Source organism: Hyperolius riggenbachi, unplaced genomic scaffold (assembly GCF_040937935.1).
Source record: "Hyperolius riggenbachi isolate aHypRig1 unplaced genomic scaffold, aHypRig1.pri scaffold_117, whole genome shotgun sequence".
Classification (NCBI taxonomy): Eukaryota; Metazoa; Chordata; class Amphibia; order Anura; family Hyperoliidae; genus Hyperolius; species Hyperolius riggenbachi.
In genome coordinates this window covers 662,074-682,212 of record NW_027152342.1, presented here as the reverse complement: position 1 = coordinate 682,212, position 20,139 = coordinate 662,074, and the positions used below count along the sequence as shown (strand labels likewise).

Here is a 20,139-nt window from a genome sequence, read left to right as displayed (position 1 = left end):
AAAAAATATGGTAATACCAATTTAAAGTGGACCTGAACTCTTGCACAGGACAGACAAAAAACTGAGAGTAATGCACTCTGTATGTATTCATAGAAATTAGCCTGTTTAATTCCCCCTTATTTATGTCTAATCACAAGGTGTAATTTGATCTCTCCTCTGCGTCACATGACTGCCACGGCAGTTAAGTTCATTTGAAAGCACAGGGTGTTAACAATATGTCTGCTTCCATGAATCAAGAAGAAGAAACAGTGCAGATTTATTTTAGGATTTGTATCAGCTGTAACAAAGAAATGTTTTTTTTTTAATGTTTTTGTTTTGTTTAAAGGTTATTGTGTTGTTGCGTATCTTTAAGAGCAGAGAGGACTTCTGAGTTCAGGTCCGCTTAAAAAAAAATCCATGCCAGGTTTGCTGGATGATTGATACACTAAAGTGTTGTCCAATTTAGGGGAACCCTTAGTCATCTTTTCTTTCATGAGACTGTTGTTCCCAAAATGACTCCCAGAAGTAGTATCAATATGACAATAGCTGTGATGATAAAGATGATTTTCTGAAAGAGAGAAGGTAAAGTTATAGATCGAAAAGGTCATTTCAACAGTTTTCAGCATTTTACAACTCCCAGGTGAAATCTTTGCAGCTCTTTATTTTTGTATTCACTAATCAGTACCAACTGAAGTAAATTACACTGATTATCTGGTAGCAGGAAAAAAGGGTGCCGGCTGAGGGTGGCCAAAAAGGGTACCACCATAGACGCTTATGCAATTATAGTTAATACAGTGAAAAATGCCGAAAAAAGGGCGCCACAATAAATATCGTTAACAACATTAGAACATTACAGTTTTTAAAGTGTGTTATTGTTTTAGAAGCTTGCAATGTTATAGTTTTTGTCATATTATTTCATTTGTATGTACAGATTTTACGTTATCAAAGATATTTTTGTTTTTATGTGTAAAAGGGTGTTTCTGCAGAGGGAGTGGTTAGGCACCACCCGGGTGGCGGTTAGTTTTAGGCAACACTGAGAGGGGGGTGGGTGGTGGTTAGGCACCACCGGGGTGGTTAGGGTTAGGCTCAAACCAGGGGGGGGGGAGGGGGGTTTGGTTATGGTTAGCCGCCACCAGGGGAGTGGTTAGTTTTAGGCACCCCCAGGGTTCTGTGTGAGAGTAGGGTTAGGTTAAGCTGCATTGTTGAGTTACATAATGATTTTTAACATTAACATCTTTCCGTTATTATTTCCCGTCTGTTTTTACAACAGTATTTATCATTAACCAAGTTTTACAACGATGTTTATCGTTATCAGATTTCGTTATTCACCTGCACCATTTTGTTATCCAACCGGGCCCTTTTTTCACGGTGCACTTTTTTCATGCACACAATTATCTCATTACAATGGCACATGTGAAAGGATAAATAGTAAGCTGGGTACACATGTGAGATAAAAGTCTTTGGAAAAAACAAATTGTTCAATTGACAATTGTTCATTAAACAAGTTGTGTATGAGATCTACAGGTATTTCTTAGCTTTTGTGTGCACAGCGCATGCATGAAAAAGAAAGAAGTTAAGATACTACAAAAACATTTCTTGGGTCTTTTGCATGTGCTATTCTTTAGCACATGTACAGCATCGATATAAAGACCTGTTGTTCGAACCTTCCTGACATACAGTACAGACCAAAAGTTTGGACACACCTTCTCATTCAAAGAGTTTTCTTTATTTTCATGACTGTGAATATTGTAGATTCACACTGAAGGCATCCAAACTGTGAATTAACACATGTGGAAGTATAGTACATAACCAAAAAGTGTGAAACAACTGAAAATATGTCATATTTTAGTTTCTTCAAAGTAGCCACCTTTTGCTTTGATTACTGCTTTGCACACTCTTGGCACTCTTGAGCTTCCCAGAGATGCTTAGCACTTGTTGGCCGTTTTGCCTTCGCTCTGCGGTCTAGCTCACCCCAAACCATCTCAATTGGGTTCCGGTCTGGTGACTATGGAGGCCAGGTCATGTGGCACAGCACCCCATCACTCTCCTTCCTGGTCAAATAGCCCTTATACAGCCTGGAGGTGTGTTTGGGGTCATTAACTTGTTGAAAAATAAATGATGGTCCAACTAAACGCAAACCGGATAGAATAGCATGCCACTGCAAGATGCTGTGGTAGCCATGCTGGTTCAGTATGCCTTCAATTTTGAATAAATCCCCAACAGTGTCACCAACAAAGCACCCCCACACCATTACACCTGCTCCTCCATGCTTCACGGTGGGAGCCAGGCATGTGGAGACCAGCCGTTCACCTTTTCTGTGTCGCACAAAGAAACGGTGGTTGGAACCAAAAATCTCAAATTTGGACTCATCAGACCAAAGCACAGATTTCCACTGGTCTAATGACCATTCCTTGTGTTCTTTAGCCCAAACAAGTCTCTTCTGCTTGTTGCCTGTCCTTAGCAGTGGTTTCCTAGCAGATAGTCTACCATGAAGGCCTGATTCACACAGTCTCCTCTTAACAGTTGTTCTAGAGATGTGTCTGCTGCTAGAACTCTGTGTGGAATTGACCTGGTCTCTAATCTGAGCTGCTGTTAACCTGCGATTTCTGAGGCTGGTGACTCGGATGAACTTATCCTCCACAGCAGAGGTGACTCTTGGTCTTCCTTTCCCGGGGCGGTCCACATATGAGCCAGTTTCTTTGCAGCATTTGATGGTTTTTGACAGGGTTGCTCCCCAAATTTGCGAATTCATCATGTACCCAAAAATTCGGGTCAATTTTCATGGTTGCCAAATTCGAATCCAAATTCGAATTCTGATACTGTTGACGAATTCGAATTCGAAGCTACCCAAATAGTGCCTCTCAAATTCGGCCGAATGATCGCAAATTCGGGTTCGATTCGGGTTGGATATCTGGATCAAAAAACTGGAAGTCTCCTTCTCCTCCCTCTCTCTCTCTCATAGGATTTGTAGGATGTCAAAAGCCAGCTCACATACATTGGCCAAGAATCAAACCCAGGTCAACTGCTTGGAAGGCAGCTATGCTCACCATTATACCACCAAAGCCAGCCTAGCATGAGGTCTAGCATGAAGTCTAGCATGAAGCCGGCCTAGCACATGTACCATTGTGATATACCCAAGAGAAAAATGACTTCAGAAAGATCATGTGCCCCCATGGATGATGCTGGTGTAACACACACAGCAAAGGACAGCAATTTGAAGTCTGGAAAATTCCAGGGCAAGAGTGGGAAGGATGAAAAGCTAGGTAACCATGTAACTATTCCTGATAACCTAAAGCTTACTTGTGTCTTACAACACATTGGCTTAAGACTTTACCAAATCCAATGCTCCAATATGGGGAAGCTTCGCTGTTTACTGTTTTTTTTTTTTTTTTTTTTTAATTGTGGTTTCACATTATCTATTACTAACTAAGCCGCCTGGTTCACAATTTTTTTTACAGCCGTGGTACCAACACTACGTGCTACGTACACATGCCACGTCCGGCATAGAGATGGGCCGAGCGGTTCGCCGGCGAACGGTTCCAGGCAAACTTTGGGCGGTTTCCCAGAAGTTTGATTCGCCCCATAATGCTCCATTAGGGTCAACTTTGACCCTCTACATCACAGTCAGCAGGCATATTGTCACCAATCAGACTACACTCACTCCTGGAGCCCCACTCCTGGAGAGAGAGAGAGAGAGAGAGAGAGAGAGAGAGAGAGAGAGAGAGAGAGAGAGAGAGAGAGAGAGAGAGAGAGAGAGAGAGAGAGAGAGAGGTATATCACAATGGTACATGTGCTAGGCTAGCTTCATGCTAGGCCAGCTTCATGCTAGGCCTCATGCTAGGCCTCATGCTAAGCCTCATGCTAAGCCTCATGCTAAGCCTCATGCTAAGCCTCATGCTAAGCCTCATGCTAAGCCTCATGCTAGGCTGGCTTTGGTGGTATAATGGTGAGCAAAGCTGCCTTCCAAACAGTTGACCTGGGTTTGATTCCTGGTCAATGTATGTGAGCTGGCTTTTGACATTCTACGAGAGAGAGAGAGGAAGGAGGGGGATTTCCCTTAAACATTTTTTGGGACTGACTGACCTTCATTTCTTAAAGTAATGATGGCCACTCATTTTTCTTGACTTAGCTGCTTTTTTCTTGCCATAATACAAATTCTAACCGTCTATTTAGTAGGACTATCAGCTGTGTATCCACCTGACTTCTGCACAACGCAACTGATGGTCCCAACCCCATTTATAAGGCAAGAAATCCCACTTTTTAAACCTGACAGGGCACACCTGTGAAGTGAAAACCATTTCAGGTGTCTACCTCTTGAAGCTCATCAAGGAAATGCCAAGAGTGTGCAAAGTGGTAATCAAAGCAAAAGGCGGCAGCTTTGAAGAACCTAGAATATAACATATTTTCAGTTGTTTCACACTTTTTGGTTATGTACTATACTTCCACATGTGTTAATTCACAGTTTGGATGCCTTCAGTGTGAATCTACAATCTTCATAGTCATGAAAATAAAGAAAACTCTTTGAATGAGAAGGTGTGTCCAAACTTTTGGTCTGTACTGTACCTATTCGGCAAATTGATTCCTCAGTTTGTAAAGACTTTTATCTCAAGTCTAAAGCCTGGTGTGCACTTTTAATTATGATTGTCCAATCACTGACCAATTTTACCACCTACACGAGTATGTGGGATGAGGGTCAACAGGTATTGAATACTATGAGCAGGTTGTGTAGGTAATCCCTCATAATACGTGGAGGTGGTAAAATTGGTTAGTGATTGGCCTGTCATAATTGAAAGTGTAAAAAATCGTTACAAACCAAGGAATCAATCTACCACATGGGTTCAAACTATTTCAAACGAAAGCATACACGCAAATCATTTTCTAACTAGAAATAACTGGGCCCCCCTGGGATACTTTGAATGCTTCCCCCAACTTGTTTTCTGCACAGGTAAACTGAGAACCAATGTCATTCAATAAGCAACGTGTTTCCCCATGCAGATAAAAACAGACAGCAGTGAATCACTGCATGCATTTTCTCTATCAATGACATTAGCTCCTGTGATAAATGTGCATGTTTTTTCACACATACAGACACACATGGTGTGCAGAAAATGCATACAGAAAACCAACAGACGAGTGTGCTCCCAGCCTCAGCTTATTACACTCACTCTGTCCATCTCTGATGGAGCAGAACTGGCTCTGAAGACTGCTTCAGCATCACTACAGTACACAGCACTTGGGGAGGGGTTGTGGGCTGGGTGCTGTACACAAGAGCCGTCTCAACACTGAGTAGGGATTGTCTACAAATCTTTGTCTGCAAAACTTTGTATGATTCCTTATCAGTGGCTGAGCAGATGTAGTCATTAAAACAATTGTGCAGACAGCAGAAATCTTTTTCTCTCCGTGCCCTTAGCTGCCTGTCTCTCAGGACATAGAAAAGAAACTTCACCCTCCATGGATCCCTTGCGGCTTCTGGATCCCCCTGCGGCTGCATCCCAAGCAGGGTCTATTGTTACGTCCCTGCTGATATCTCATGTTTGTATGCAATTTAAGATATTTGTCACTCAGTCTCTCAAATCCATCCTGGTAGATCTGGTGTGTCGATGATTGCTCATTAACCACTTCAGGACTCAGCCTTTACCCCCCCCCCCCTTAAGGACCAGCGCTGATTTAGAAGATCTGTGCTGGGTGGGCTCTACAGCCCCCAGCACAGATCAAATACCAGGCAGAGCGACCAGATCGCCCCCCTTTTTTCCCCACTAGGGGGATGATGTGCTGGGGGGGTCTGATCGCTCCTGCATGCGTGTGGGTGGCGGGGGGGGGCACCTCAAAGCCCCCTCCACTGCAGGATTCCCCCTCTCCCTCTTCTCCCTCCCTGCCCCGGAGATCGGAGGCTGCACAGGAACGGATCTGTCCTGTGCAGCCTCTAACAGGCTCCTGCCTGTCATGTGACAGCGATCCCCGGCCGCTGATTGGCCGGTAGTGTTGGGCGAACATCTAGATGTTCGGGTTCGGGCCGAACAGGCCGAACATGGCCGCGATGTTCGGGTGTTCGACCCGAACTCCGAACATAATGGAAGTCAATGGGGACCCGAACTTTTGTGCTTTGTAAAGCCTCCTTACATGCTACATACCCCAAATTTACAGGGTATGTGCACCTTGGGAGTGGGTACAAGAGGAAAAAAAAAATTAGCAAAAAGAGCTTATAGTTTTTGAGAAAATCGATTTTAAAGTTTCAAAGGGAAAACTGTCTTTTAAATGCGGGAAATGTCTGTTTTCTTTGCACAGGTAACATGCTTTTTGTCGGCATGCAGTCATAAATGTAATACATATAAGAGGTTCCAGGAAAAGGGACCGGTAACGCTAACCCAGCAGCAGCACACGTGATGGAACAAGAGGAGGGTGGCGCAGGAGGAGAAGGCCACGCTTTGAGACACAACAACCCAGGCCTTGCATGAGGACAAGAAGCGTGCGGATAGCAATTTGCATTTTGTCGCCATGCAGTCATAAATGTAATACAGATGAGAGGTTCAATAAACAGGGACCGGAAACGCTAACCCATCACAGATGTTCATTGTTCATGTTACTTGGTTGGGGTCCGGGAGTGTTGCGTAGTCGTTTCCAATCCAGGATTGATTCATTTTAATTTGAGTCAGACGGTCTGCATTTTCTGTGGAGAGGCGGATACGCCGCCGATCTGTGACGATGCCTCCGGCAGCACTGAAACAGCGTTCCGACATAACGCTGGCTGCCGGGCAAGCCAGCACCTCTATTGCGTACATTGCCAGTTTGTGCCAGGTGTCTAGCTTCGATACCCAATAGTTGAAGGGTGCAGATGGATTGTTCAACACAGCTACGCCATCTGACATGTAGTCCTTGACCATCTTCTCCAGGCGATCGGTGTTGGAGGTGGATCTGCACGCTTGCTGTTCTGTGTGCTGCTGCATGGGTGTCAGAAAATTTTCCCACTCCAAGGACACTGCCGATACCATTCCCTTTTGGGCACTAGCTGCGGCTTGTGTTGTTTGCTGCCCTCCTGGTCGTCCTGGGTTTGCGGAAGTCAGTCTGTCGGCGTACAACTGGCTAGAGGAGGGGGAGGATGTCAATCTCCTCTCTAAAGTCTCCACAAGGGCCTGCTGGTATTCTTCCATTTTGACCTGTCTGGCTCTTTCTTCAAGCAGTTTTGGAACATTGTGTTTGTACCGTGGATCCAGAAGGGTATAAACCCAGTAATTGGTGTTGTCCAGAATGCGCACAATGCGTGGGTCACGTTCAATGCAGTCCTAGGCCGAAGAGGTCATAGCCTAGGGTCACAAAACCTGTTTATTGGGCAATTTCAATGGTGGCGAGTCTGACTTACATAAATCGCAGCAATGGCCGTTAGCAACGTCTGAATCTCACGAAATGTCTCATGCAGGTAGAAGGCATATTGTTAGACTTGGGCTCCAAAGATGGGTTCCCTACATCTCTGCAAACCAGAGTTACAGGGCTCCAAATTTGGTAAAATCCCCCATAGGCTTTCATTGGGCCTCCTATTTACAGTTCCAAAATCTCACATCTTTTCAAAGGGCAATTACTCAGAAGTGGCAAATTTTCTAGCATTGTAGGGACCCTTAGGGGGAACATGACTGGTGAGTTTCGGGCCCCTAGGCCGAAGAGGTCATAGCCTAGGGTCACAAAAACCTGTTTATTGGGGCTATTTCAATGGTAGTGATGGTGACGTACATAAATCGCAGCAATGGCCGTTAGCAAAGTCTGAATCTCACGAAATGTCTCATGCAGGTAGAAGACATATTGTTAGACTTGGATTCCAAAGATGGGGTCCCTACATCTCTGCAAACCAGAGTTACAGGGGTCCAAAATTGGTAAAATCCCCCATAGGATTTCATTGGCTCCCTATTTCACTTTCCAAAATCTCACATCTTTTCAAAGGGCAATGGCTCAGCAGTACCAAATTTTCTAGCATTGTAGGGACCCTTAGGGGGAACATGACTGGTGAGTTTCGGGCCCCTAGGCCGAAGAGGTCATAGCCTAGGGTCACAAAAACCTGTTTATTGGGGCTATTTCAATGGTAATGATGGTGACGTACATAAATCGCAGCAATGGCCGTTAGCAAAGTCTGAATCTCACGAAATGTCTCATGCAGGTAGAAGACATATTGTTAGACTTGGATTCCAAAGATGGGGTCCCTACATCTCTGCAAACCAGAGTTACAGGGGTCCAAAATTGGTAAAATCCCCCATAGGATTTCATTGCCTCCCTATTTCACTTTCCAAAATCTCACATCTTTTCAAAGGGCAATGGCTCAGCAGTACCAAATTTTCTAGCATTGTAGGGACCCTTAGGGGGAACATGACTGGTGAGTTTCGGGCCCCTAGGCCGAAGAGGTCATAGCCTAGGGTCACAAAAACCTGTTTATTGGGGCTATTTCAATGGTAGTGATGGTGACGTACATAAATCGCAGCAATGGCCGTTAGCAAAGTCTGAATCTCACGAAATGTCTCATGCAGGTAGAAGACATATTGTTAGACTTGGATTCCAAAGATGGGGTCCCTACATCTCTGCAAACCAGAGTTACAGGGGTCCAAAATTGGTAAAATCCCCCATAGGATTTCATTGGCTCCCTATTTCACTTTCCAAAATCTCACATCTTTTCAAAGGGCAATGGCTCAGCAGTACCAAATTTTCTAGCATTGTAGGGACCCTTAGGGGGATCATGACTGGTGAGTTTTGCCACTGCTGAGCCATTGCCCTTTGAAATGGTGTGAGATTTTGGAACGGTAAATAGGAGGCCCAATGAAAGCCTATGGGGGATTTTACCAATTTTGGACCCCTGTAACTCTGGTTTGCAGAGATGTAGGGACCCCATCTTTGGAATCTAAGTCTAACAATATGTCTTCTACCTGCATGAGACATTTCGTGAGATTCAGACGTTGCTAACGGCCATGGCTGAGATTTATGTACGCCACCATCACTACCATTGAAATAGCCCAAATAAACAGGTTTTTGTGACCCTAGGCTATGACCTCTTCGGCCTAGGGGCCCGAAACTCACCAGTCATGTTCCCCCTAAGGGTCCCTACAATGCTAGAAAATTTGGTACTGCTGAGCCATTGCCCTTTGAAAAGATGTGAGATTTTGGAAAGTGAAATAGGGAGGCAATGAAATCCTATGGGGGATTTTACCAATTTTGGACCCCTGTAACTCTGGTTTGCAGAGATGTAGGGACCCCATCTTTGGAATCCAAGTCTAACAATATGTCTTCTACCTGCATGAGACATTTCGTGAGATTCAGACTTTGCTAACGGCCATTGCTGCGATTTATGTACGTCACCATCACTACCATTGAAATAGCCCCAATAAACAGGTTTTTGTGACCCTAGGCTATGACCTCTTCGGCCTAGGGGCCCGAAACTCACCAGTCATGTTCCCCCTAAGGGTCCCTACAATGCTAGAAAATTTGGTACTGCTGAGCCCTTGCCCTTTGAAAAGATGTGAGATTTTGGAAAGTGAAATAGGGAGCCAATGAAATCCTATGGGGGATTTTACCAATTTTGGACCCCTGTAACTCTGGTTTGCAGAGATGTAGGGACCCCATCTTTGGAATCCAAGTCTAACAATATGTCTTCTACCTGCATGAGACATTTCGTGAGATTCAAACTTTGCTAACGGCCATTGCTGCGATTTATGTACGTCACCATCACTACCATTGAAATAGCCCCAATAAACATGTTTTTGTGACCCTAGGCTATGACCTCTTTGGCCTAGGGGCCCGAAACTCACCAGTCATGTTCCCCCTAAGGGTCCCTACAATGCTAGAAAATTTGGTACTGCTGAGTCATTGCCCTTTGAAAAGATGTGAGATTTTGGAAAGTGAAATAGGGAGCCAATGAAATCCTATTGGGGATTTTACCAATTTTGGACCCCTGTAACTCTGGTTTGCAGAGATGTAGGGACCCCATCTTTGGAATCCAAGTCTAACAATATGTCTTCTACCTGCATGAGACATTTCGTGAGATTCAGACTTTGCTAACGGCCATTGCTGCGATTTATGTACGTCACCATCACTACCATTGAAATAGCCCCAATAAACAGGTTTTTGTGACCCTAGGCTATGACCTCTTCGGCCTAGGGGCCCGAAACTCACCAGTCATGTTCCCCCTAAGGGTCCCTACAATGCTAGAAAATTTGCCACTGCTGAGTAATTGCCCTTTGAAAAGATGTGAGATTTTGGAACTGTAAATAGGAGGCCCAATGAAAGCCTATGGGGGATTTTACCAAATTTGGAGCCCTGTAACTCTGGTTTGCAGAGATGTAGGGAACCCATCTTTGGAGCCCAAGTCTAACAATATGTCTTCTACCTGCATGAGACATTTCGTGAGATTCAGACGTTGCTAACGGCCATTGCTGCGATTTATGTACGTCAGACTCGCCACCATTGAAATTGCCCAATAAACAGGTTTTGTGACCCTAGGCTATGACCTCTTCGGCCTAGGACTGCATTGAACGCGACCCACGCATTGTGCGCATTCTGGACAACACCAATTACTGGGTTTATACCCTTCTGGATCCACGGTACAAACACAATGTTCCAAAACTGCTTGAAGAAAGAGCCAGACAGGTCAAAATGGAAGAATACCAGCAGGCCCTTGTGGAGACTTTAGAGAGGAGATTGACATCCTCCCCCTCCTCTAGCCAGTTGTACGCCGACAGACTGACTTCCGCAAACCCAGGACGACCAGGAGGGCAGCAAACAACACAAGCCGCAGCTAGTGCCCAAAAGGGAATGGTATCGGCAGTGTCCTTGGAGTGGGAAAATTTTCTGACACCCATGCAGCAGCACACAGAACAGCAAGCGTGCAGATCCACCTCCAACACCGATCGCCTGGAGAAGATGGTCAAGGACTACATGTCAGATGGCGTAGCTGTGTTGAACAATCCATCTGCACCCTTCAACTATTGGGTATCGAAGCTAGACACCTGGCACAAACTGGCAATGTACGCAATAGAGGTGCTGGCTTGCCCGGCAGCCAGCGTTATGTCGGAACGCTGTTTCAGTGCTGCCGGAGGCATCGTCACAGATCGGCGGCGTATCCGCCTCTCCACAGAAAATGCAGACCGTCTGACTCAAATTAAAATGAATCAATCCTGGATTGGAAACGACTACGCAACACTCCCGGACCCCAACCAAGTAACATGAACAATGATCATCTGTGATGGGTTAGCGTTTCCGGTCCCTGTTTATTGAACCTCTCATCTGTATTACATTTATGACTGCATGGCGACAAAATGCAAATTGCTATCCGCACGCTTCTTGTCCTCATGCAAGGCCTGGGTTGTTGTGTCTCAAAGCGTGGCCTTCTCCTCCTGCGCCACCCTCCTCTTGTTCCATCACGTGTGCTGCTGCTGGGTTAGCGTTACCGGTCCCTTTTCCTGGAACCTCTTATATGTATTACATTTATGACTGCATGCCGACAAAAAGCATGTTACCTGTGCAAAGAAAACAGACATTTCCCGCATTTAAAAGACAGTTTTCCCTTTGAAACTTTAAAATCGATTTTCTCAAAAACTATAAGCTCTTTTTGCTAAATTTTTTTTTCCTCTTGTACCCACTCCCAAGGTGCACATACCCTGTAAATTTGGGGTATATAGCATGTAAGGAGGCTTTACAAAGCACGAAAGTTCGGGTCCCCATTGACTTCCATTATGTTCGGAGTTCGGCCATGTTCGGCCCGAACCCGAACATCTAGATGTTCGCCCAACACTACACGTGACCCGTTCGGCCAATCACAGCGCTAGCCGAACGTTCGGGTAACGTTCGGCCATGCGCTCTTAGTTCGGCCATATGGCCGAACAGTTTGGCCGAACACCATCAGGTGTTCGGCCGAACCCGAACATCACCCGAACAGGGTGATGTTCTGCAGAACCCGAACAGTGGCGAACACTGTTCGCCCAACACTATTGGCCGGGGATCGCTGATCTAGTACAACGCTGCTACTGTTAGCAGCGTTGTAAAAATGTAAACAAAGCGGATTATTTCCGCTTGTGTTTACATTTAGCCTGCGAGCCGCTATCGGCAGCACAGGCTATTCACGGAGCCCCCCGCCGTGAATTGACAGGAAGCAGCCTCTCGCGCGAGCAGCTGTTTCCTGATTAATTAGCCTGCAACCAGCGATGCAGATGTGCGTCGCTGGTCCTGCAGCTACCACTTTGCCGACGCGCGTTATGAGTGCGCGGTCGGCAAGTGGTTAAGCAAGGTGTGTATGAGATCACCAAATATTTATCTTAGACTAATTAATTAATTGCTTGACTTTCTGGACAGCAAGCCCATAAAGAACAAGTACTTACCTTTTTACCAGAACTGATTTGACTACTGCCAGAACTGCCTGTTAGAAAAATACAGAAAAGTTTCGGATGAAAAGCTCCACATACAATCGTAAAAACAAATGAAAATAATAATAAACTTTAAGTAGAATGGTCCTCAATTATTCAAGACTGTTGCACTAACATTAACCTCATGTCATGATCGGTGTCAGCACGCAGATAGAATCTGATTATTGGCGATCTGTAGTATCACCAAGAATGCAGATGTATACCCGATTATTGATGATCTGCAGTATCACCGATAATCCGATATATTGCTAACCTCTGGACAGGGCCGGCCTTAGGTTTCACAGCGCCCTGAGCGAAACCTGATTTTTGTGCCCCCCCCCCCATTCTCTTCCCATGTGCATATACGCACGCATGCACTAGTGTTGGGCGAACAGTGTTCGCCACTGTTCGGGTTCTGCAGAACATCACCCTGTTCGGGTGATGTTCGAGTTCGGCCGAACACCTGATGGTGTTCGGCCAAACCCTTCGGCCACATGGCCGAACTAAGAGCGCATGGCCGAACGTTCCCCGAACGTTCGGCTAGCGCTGTGATTGGCCGAACGGGTCACGTGGTTCGGACCCGAACGCGCTCTGATTGGCCGAACGGTTCACGTGGTTCGGGCCCGAACGCGCTCTGATTGGCCGAACGGTCACGTGGTTCGGGTAAATAAATACCCGAACCACGTCATATCTCCGCCATTTGTCTGTGGGTTTAGCTTTGGGTAGGAAGGCAGGGTAGTTCTCTCTCCAGCCAGGCTAGCCAGGGTCCCCCCAGTCATTGTGTGTCGCTGCTGGGAACAGTAGTACACCGCTCGCTCAGCCACACTATATAGCATTGTGTTTACTGCCACTCTGTGTACACCGCTCAGCCAGACTATATAGCATTGTGTTTACTGCCACTCTGTGTACACGGCTCAGCCAGACTATATAGCATTGTGTTTACTGCCACTCTGTGTACACGGCTCAGCCACACTATATAGCATTGTGTTTACTGCCACTCTGTGTACACCGCTCAGCCAGACTATATAGCATTGTGTTTACTGCCACTCTGTGTACACGGCTCAGCCAGACTATATAGCATTGTTTACTGCCACTCTGTGTACACGGCTCAGCCACACTATATAGCATTGTGTTTACTGCCACTCTGTGTACACCGCTCAGCCAGACTATATAGCATTGTGTTTACTGCCACTCTGTGTACACGGCTCAGCCAGACTATATAGCATTGTTTACTGCCACTCTGTGTACACGGCTCAGCCACACTATATAGCATTGTGTTTACTGCCACTCTGTGTCTGCTGGGAACAGTAGTACACCGCTCGCTCAGCCACACTATATAGCATTGTGTTTACTGCCACTCTGTGTACACCGCTCAGCCACACTATATAGCATTGTGTTTACTGCCACTCTGTGTCTGCTGGGAACAGTAGAACACCGCTCGCTCAGCCACACTATATAGCATTGTGTTTACTGCCACTCTGTGTACACGGCTCAGCCACACTATATAGCATTGTGTTTACTGCCAATCTGTGTCTGCTGGGAACAGTAGTACACCGCTCACCCGCCACTGTATAGCATTGTGCTCTGTGTCGCTGCTGGCAATAGTGGTACACCGCTCACCCACCACTGTATAGCATTTCTGTACTGCCACTGTACTGCTGCCAGTCAGCGTGTACTTTAAGGATAAGTGAAATGAGGAAGAAATCCGGTGAAAGAGGGAGGGGCAAGGGAAGAGGTGTTTCCCCTGACGGTTCACGTACAGGCCACAGGGGAGCACCCAAGAAAACCCACTCAATACCGCCCATGTTGTCCAGGACAACAACCCTCACAGATCCAAAAGAACAGGACCAGATAATTACTTGGATGACCTCTCAAGCGTCCAGCAGTGGGTCAAGCAGCACCAGCACATCACGCACGAGGTCCGAGTCCTCAGCCAGTTACAAGGAGCCAGTGGGCACAAAGCTGACACAACCCGCAGCGACACCACGCACACAACTGCCAGATAACCAGTCCGATGAATTACCTCAGGACACAATGGGGTATTTGCAGGAGCTATTCCCAGGCCAACAAACTTCCACCTTTGAAAGGTCAATGGAGGAACAGCCAGAAATGTTGTGCCCGGATTCACAACTAGTGATGCTCAAATACCCCTTTTCAAAATTCGAGTTAGGTCGAATTCGAATAGTAAATTATTCGAGGTCAGTCGAATATTCGAGTCGAATAATTTTTACTATTCGATTCGACCTCGGACTTCGAGCTCACTATTCGAGTTGGTATTCGAGCTCACTATTCGAGCTGACTATTCGAATTGGCCTTAAATAGCTTCCAACACTTGTTTTGAGGGTGAATGATGCAAGAAACATCTTTTTTTCCAAGTAACAACAGCAAGTGATTATGTGGGGATGTTCCTTTAAAAAAAAATGTGGAAAGAGAAGTTGTGTCCTTAATTTTGTTCAGTAGTGTTACTGTATATACTTGTTCTTCTTCTTCTTTATCTTTCTTCTTCTTCTTCTAGATCTTCTTCTTCTATATCTTCTTCTTCTTCTTCTATATTGTCTTCTTCTTCTTCTTCTTCATCATCTTCTTCTTCTTCTTCATCATCTTCTTCTTCTTCTTCTTCATCATCTTCTTCTTCTTCTTCATCATCTTCTTCTTCATCTTCATCTTCTTCATCTTCTTCTTCTTCTTCATCTTCATCTTCTTCATCTTCTTCTTCTTCATCTTCTTCTTCTTCTTCATCTTCTTCTTCTTCTTCATCATCTTCTTCTTCTTCATCTTCTTCTTCTTCTTCTTCTTTTTCATCTTCTTCATCATCTTCTTCATCTTCTTCTTCTTCTTCTTCATCTTCTTCTTCTTCATCTTCTTCTTCTTCATCTTCTTCATCTTCTTCATCTTCTTCTTCTTTTTCATCTTCTTCTTCATCATCTTCTTCATCTTCATCTTCTTCTTCATCTTCATCTTCTCCTTCTTTTTCAATATCGTCTTCTTCTTCTTCACGTATTTCTCTTTTCAATTTTTTTTTAAAGAAATGCAGCTATTTTTGAGCGTAACAAATAGCTGGTGGGCGCACACATGTTGGAAGCGCCATTGTATGTGCTCCCTGGCAGTGGAAACACAAAGACAGCAGGAGGTAAATTCAGCAGCAGGAGGAGGAGGATGAGTGTGTGGCAGCAGGCAGTCAATGAGGCAGGCAGCTCGCCGTGACATAATAGCCCTGGTACCTAGCGGTGATACCAGGGCTGTAAATAAACACAACAGGAGGTCCCAGACAGCGGTCGTGCAGCCCACATTGTGTCCAATACACAACTGGGACAACACAGTTTTCAACCCGGGCACCTCAGAAAAATTAAACCTTTTTTTTTTTTTAATGGTTTGTTTGGTTTTGGTTTTGCAACCAATATAGCTATTGTTTGACGTAATAGCTGGTGGCAGAGTGGCAGCAGAAGGTAATTCTGTGTACCCTGGCAGTGGGAAACACAGACAGACAGCAACAGCAGCAGGAGGAATGGAGGAGTAATGTGAGCAGCTATTGTTTGACGTAATAGCTGGTGGCAGAGTGGCAGCAGAAGGTAAATCATCTGTGTAGTGTACCCTGGCAGTGGGAAACACAGACAGACAGCAGCAGCAGCAGCAGGAGGAGGTATGGAGGAGTAGTGTGAGTGTGGCAGCAGGTAGGCAGCGTGACATAATAGCCCTGGTACCTAGCGGTGATACCAGGGCTGTAAATAAACACAACAGGAGGTCCCAGACAGCGGTCGTGCAGCCCACATTGTGTCCAATACACAACTGGGACAACACAGTTTTCAACCCGGGCACCTCAGAAAAATTAAACCTTTTTTTTTTTTTTAATGGTTTGTTTGGTTTTGGTTTTGCAACCAATATAGCTATTGTTTGACGTAATAGCTGGTGGCAGAGTGGCAGCAGAAGAAGGTAATTCTGTGTACCCTGGCAGTGGGAAACACAGACAGACAGCAGCAGCAGGAGGAGGAATGGAGGAGTAGGCGAGCAGCTATTGTTTGACGTAATAGCTGGTGGCAGAGTGGCAGCAGAAGGTAAATCATCTGTGTACCCTGGCAGTGGGAAAAACAGACAGACAGCAGCAGCAGCAGCAGCAGGAGGAGGTATGGAGGAGCAGTGTGAGTGTGGCAGCAGGTAGGCAGCGTGACATAATAGCCCTGGTACCTAGCGGTGATACCAGGGCTGTAAATAAACACAACAGGAGGTCCCAGACAGCGGTCGTGCAGCCCACATTGTGTCCAATACACAACTGGGACAACACAGTTTTCAACCCGGGCACCTCAGAAAAATTAAACCTTTTTTTTTTTTAATGGTTTGTTTGGTTTTGGTTTTGCAACCAATATAGCTATTGTTTGACGTAATAGCTGGTGGCAGAGTGGCAGCAGAAGAAGGTAATTCTGTGTACCCTGGCAGTGGGAAACACAGACAGACAGCAGCAGCAGCAGCAGGAGGAGGTATGGAGGAGCAGTGTGAGTGTGGCAGCAGGTAGGCAGCGTGACATAATAGCCCTGGTACCTAGCGGTGATACCAGGGCTGTAAATAAACACAACAGGAGGTCCCAGACAGCGGTCGTGCAGCCCACATTGTGTCCAATACACAACTGGGACAACACAGTTTTCAACCCGGGCACCTCAGAAAAATTAAACCTTTTTTTTTTAATGGTTTTTTGGTTTTTGGTTTTACAACCAATATAGCTATTGTTTGACGTAATAGCTGGTGGCAGAGTGGCAGCAGAAGAAGGTAATTCTGTGTACCCTGGCAGTGGGAAACACAGACAGACAGCAGAAGGGCAGTACACAGCAGCCCACTGTAGGTGTAAAATGTGTGGCTGCAGGCGACGTAATAGTCAAAGTGAACCAGGCTGGCTTAGTGAGCAGGAGCCAGGAGGTGGTAAAGGGTGGTAAGGCACATTAACGATGGTTCCGGCAGCCAGTTCATGTCCCCCTCTTGCCGACAACAGGGGCCAGGAACTCGCCTTCCACCCACGCCTGGTTCATCTTGAGAAACGTCAGTCTGTCCACAGACTTGTGAGACAGACGTGAGCGTTTCTCAGTGACCACGCCACCAGCTGCACTGAAGCAGCGCTCGGACAGCACGCTGGAAGGGGGGCAGGACAGCACTTCCAGGGCGTACTGCGCCAGCTCGCTCCAGATCTCCATGCGCTTGACCCAATACTCCATGGGATCAACAGGGGCATCGCTGTCAAGCCCGCTGTACGACCCCATGTAGTCAGCCACCATGCGGGTCAGGCGCTGGCTGTGACCGGAGGAGGATGCTGCTGCATGCATCTCCTCTCTAGTCACTGCTGCCGGAGCCTCTACAGTCCTGTAGAGCTCGTGGCTGAGAGACAGCAGGTCTGTGGGGCGCTTGCTGCTGCTGGATGCAGGCACCTGCTGCTGCCTCTGTGCTGGCTGCTGGACAGTGGGGGTGGAAGGCTGGGGGAAGGCTTCCTCCAAGCGCTCAACAAGGGCCTGCTGCAAGCTCCTTATTTGTTGCGCTGGGTCTCCTCCTGCAGGCAGCAGGAACTGGCTCAACTTCCCCTTGAGGCGTGGGTCCAACATCATGCTGATCCAGATGTCCTCCCTCTGCTTCATCTGGATCACCCTGGGGTCCCTGCGCAGGCACGTCAGCATGTGCGCTGCCATTGGGAAGAGGCGGGCCACGTCTGCTGGCACATCGACGTCAGTGCTGTCCTCATCCTCCTCCTCTGCCGCCTCATCCTCTCTCCACCCCCGCACCAACTCAGCTGCGCTGTGCTGATCCCCCTCATCAGCAGCCAGGTCAGGGACCTCCACCAAGTCCTCCTCCTCCTCCCCCTCAGAGGTGGACTGCGCAGCTGGTTGCCGCTCCTGCTGGTCCAAGGCTGCCGATCCCTGTTCCAGCAAAGCATCGAGGGCCCTGTTCAGCAGAGAAACCAGGGGCACCCACTCGCAGACCATAGCATGGTCCCTGCTCACCATGTTTGTGGCCTGCAGGAAGGGAGCCAGCACAAAGCACACCTGCTGCATGTGCCTCCAGTCATCATCGGGGACGATGGACGGGATGTTGCTGGTCTTGTCCCTTCTCTGAGCGGCGGAAACAGTGGCCAGGGCAAGGTACTGGTTGACAGCGTGCTTCTGTTCAACCAGACGCTCCAACATCGCCAGGGTGGAGTTCCAGCGAGTCGGAACGTCAAGGATCAGCCGATGGCGTGGCAGATCCAGCTCCTTTTGCACGTCTTCCAGGCTCGCACAGGCTGCAGCCGAGCGCCGGAAGTGACGCACAACATTCCTTGCCGTTTCCAGCAGTTCGCCCATCCCCTGGTAGGTGCGCAGGAACTTCTGCACCACCAGGTTCAGCACGTGGGCAAGACAGGGGATGTGGGTCAGGTTTCCCCTGTCTATTGCGGCAACCAGATTGGCCCCATTGTCGGCCACCACCTCTCCGACTCTGAGGCCTCTGGGGGTCAGCCAAATCCTCTCCTGCTCCTGGAGTTTGGCCAACACATGGGTTGCCGTCAGCTTGGTCTTCCCAAGGCTGACCAAGTGCAGCAGCGCTTGGCAGTGGCGGGCCTTCACGCTGCTGCTGAGGCGGGGGGTTTGGCCAGGTGTGCCGGAGGATGGCAGAGGATCGGAGGAACCTGCTGCAGTTCCCCTGACCCTGCGGGGTGGCACCACCCACTGTGTTGCTGCTGCTGCTGTGCCCGCTGCTGCTCTCCCATCCTCACCCCCTTCCACCAAGCTGACCCAGTGGACAGTGAAGGACAGGTAGCGGCCTGTCCCGAAGCGGCTGCTCCAGGAGTCCATGGTGACGTGGACCCTTTCACCAACCGCGTGCTCCAGCCCTCGCTCCACATTGGCTATCACAAAGCGGTGCAGTGCAGGAATGGCCTTGCGGGCAAAGAAGTGTCTGCTGGGGAGCTGCCAGTCTGGGGCTGCGCAAGCAAGCAGCGCACGAATGTCGCTCCCCTCCTGCACGAGCGTGTACGGCAGGAGTTGGGAGCACATGGCCCGTGCCAGCAAGCCGTTCAGCTGCCGCACGCGACGGCTGCTGGGAGGCAGAGCCCTAACCACCCCCTGGAAGGACTCGCTCAAAAGGCTCTGGCGTGGCCTTTTGCTGACACGGGAATCAGCAGACACAGCAGAGGAGGCCACTGAGGACTGGCTGCCAGAACAGGCCTCAGTGTCGGCGGCAGGAGTTGCAGAGGGGGGAGGAGCAGTGCGTTTCCGCACTCCTGCTGGTGCTGCTGGAGGAGCAGGAGGGCGGGTGGCTGCTGTTGCTGCTGCTGCTGCTGAAGGCTGTGCAGTGATGGGTGTGGTGCCACTGCCAGCACCAGATGCCTTCAGCCTCTGGAACTCCTCATGCTGGTGGAAATGTTTAGCCGCAAGGTGGTTGATGAGCGAGCTGGTGCAGAACTTTAAGGGGTCTGCACCTCTGCTCAACTTCCGCTGACAGTGGTTGCAAGTGGCGTACTTGCTGTACACAGTGGGCATGGTGAAATATCGCCAGATTGGTGACTTAAACATCCCCCTACGGCATGGAAGCGCTGCTGCCTGTCTCCCTGTGGTGGTTGGGGGGGGGGAGCTTGGGGGGCTTGGGTGCGGCTGGTGGTGGTACTGGCAGATGCTGCTGCTGCTGCTGCTGAGCCTGAGACACCAGCAGGCTGTGGGACCTGCCTACTGCTGCTGCCAATGCTTGCAATGATGCGCCTCCTTGCAAGGCCCACAAGAGCATCCTCCTCCTCCTCCTCAGAGCTGCTGAGGACGACATCCCCTGGAGGTGGTGGCACCCAGTC

At 48.0% G+C, this 20,139-nt stretch overlaps 1 protein-coding gene across 1 annotated transcript in view; it reads right to left on the bottom strand.

Moving 5' to 3' along the window:
- Positions 1 to 232: 232 nt before the first annotated feature.
- The window catches only part of LOC137543608 (uncharacterized), an 89,921-nt gene continuing 70,014 nt past the window's right edge, over positions 233 to 20,139 (bottom strand). The window contains exons 5-6 of the mRNA XM_068264711.1: positions 12,324 to 12,361; positions 233 to 547 (exon numbers count right to left, since the gene is read on the bottom strand). Of these exons, the coding sequence (XP_068120812.1) occupies positions 470 to 547; positions 12,324 to 12,361 (116 nt within the window). The 3' untranslated portion in view covers positions 233 to 469. The remainder of the gene's footprint in view (positions 548 to 12,323; positions 12,362 to 20,139) is intronic.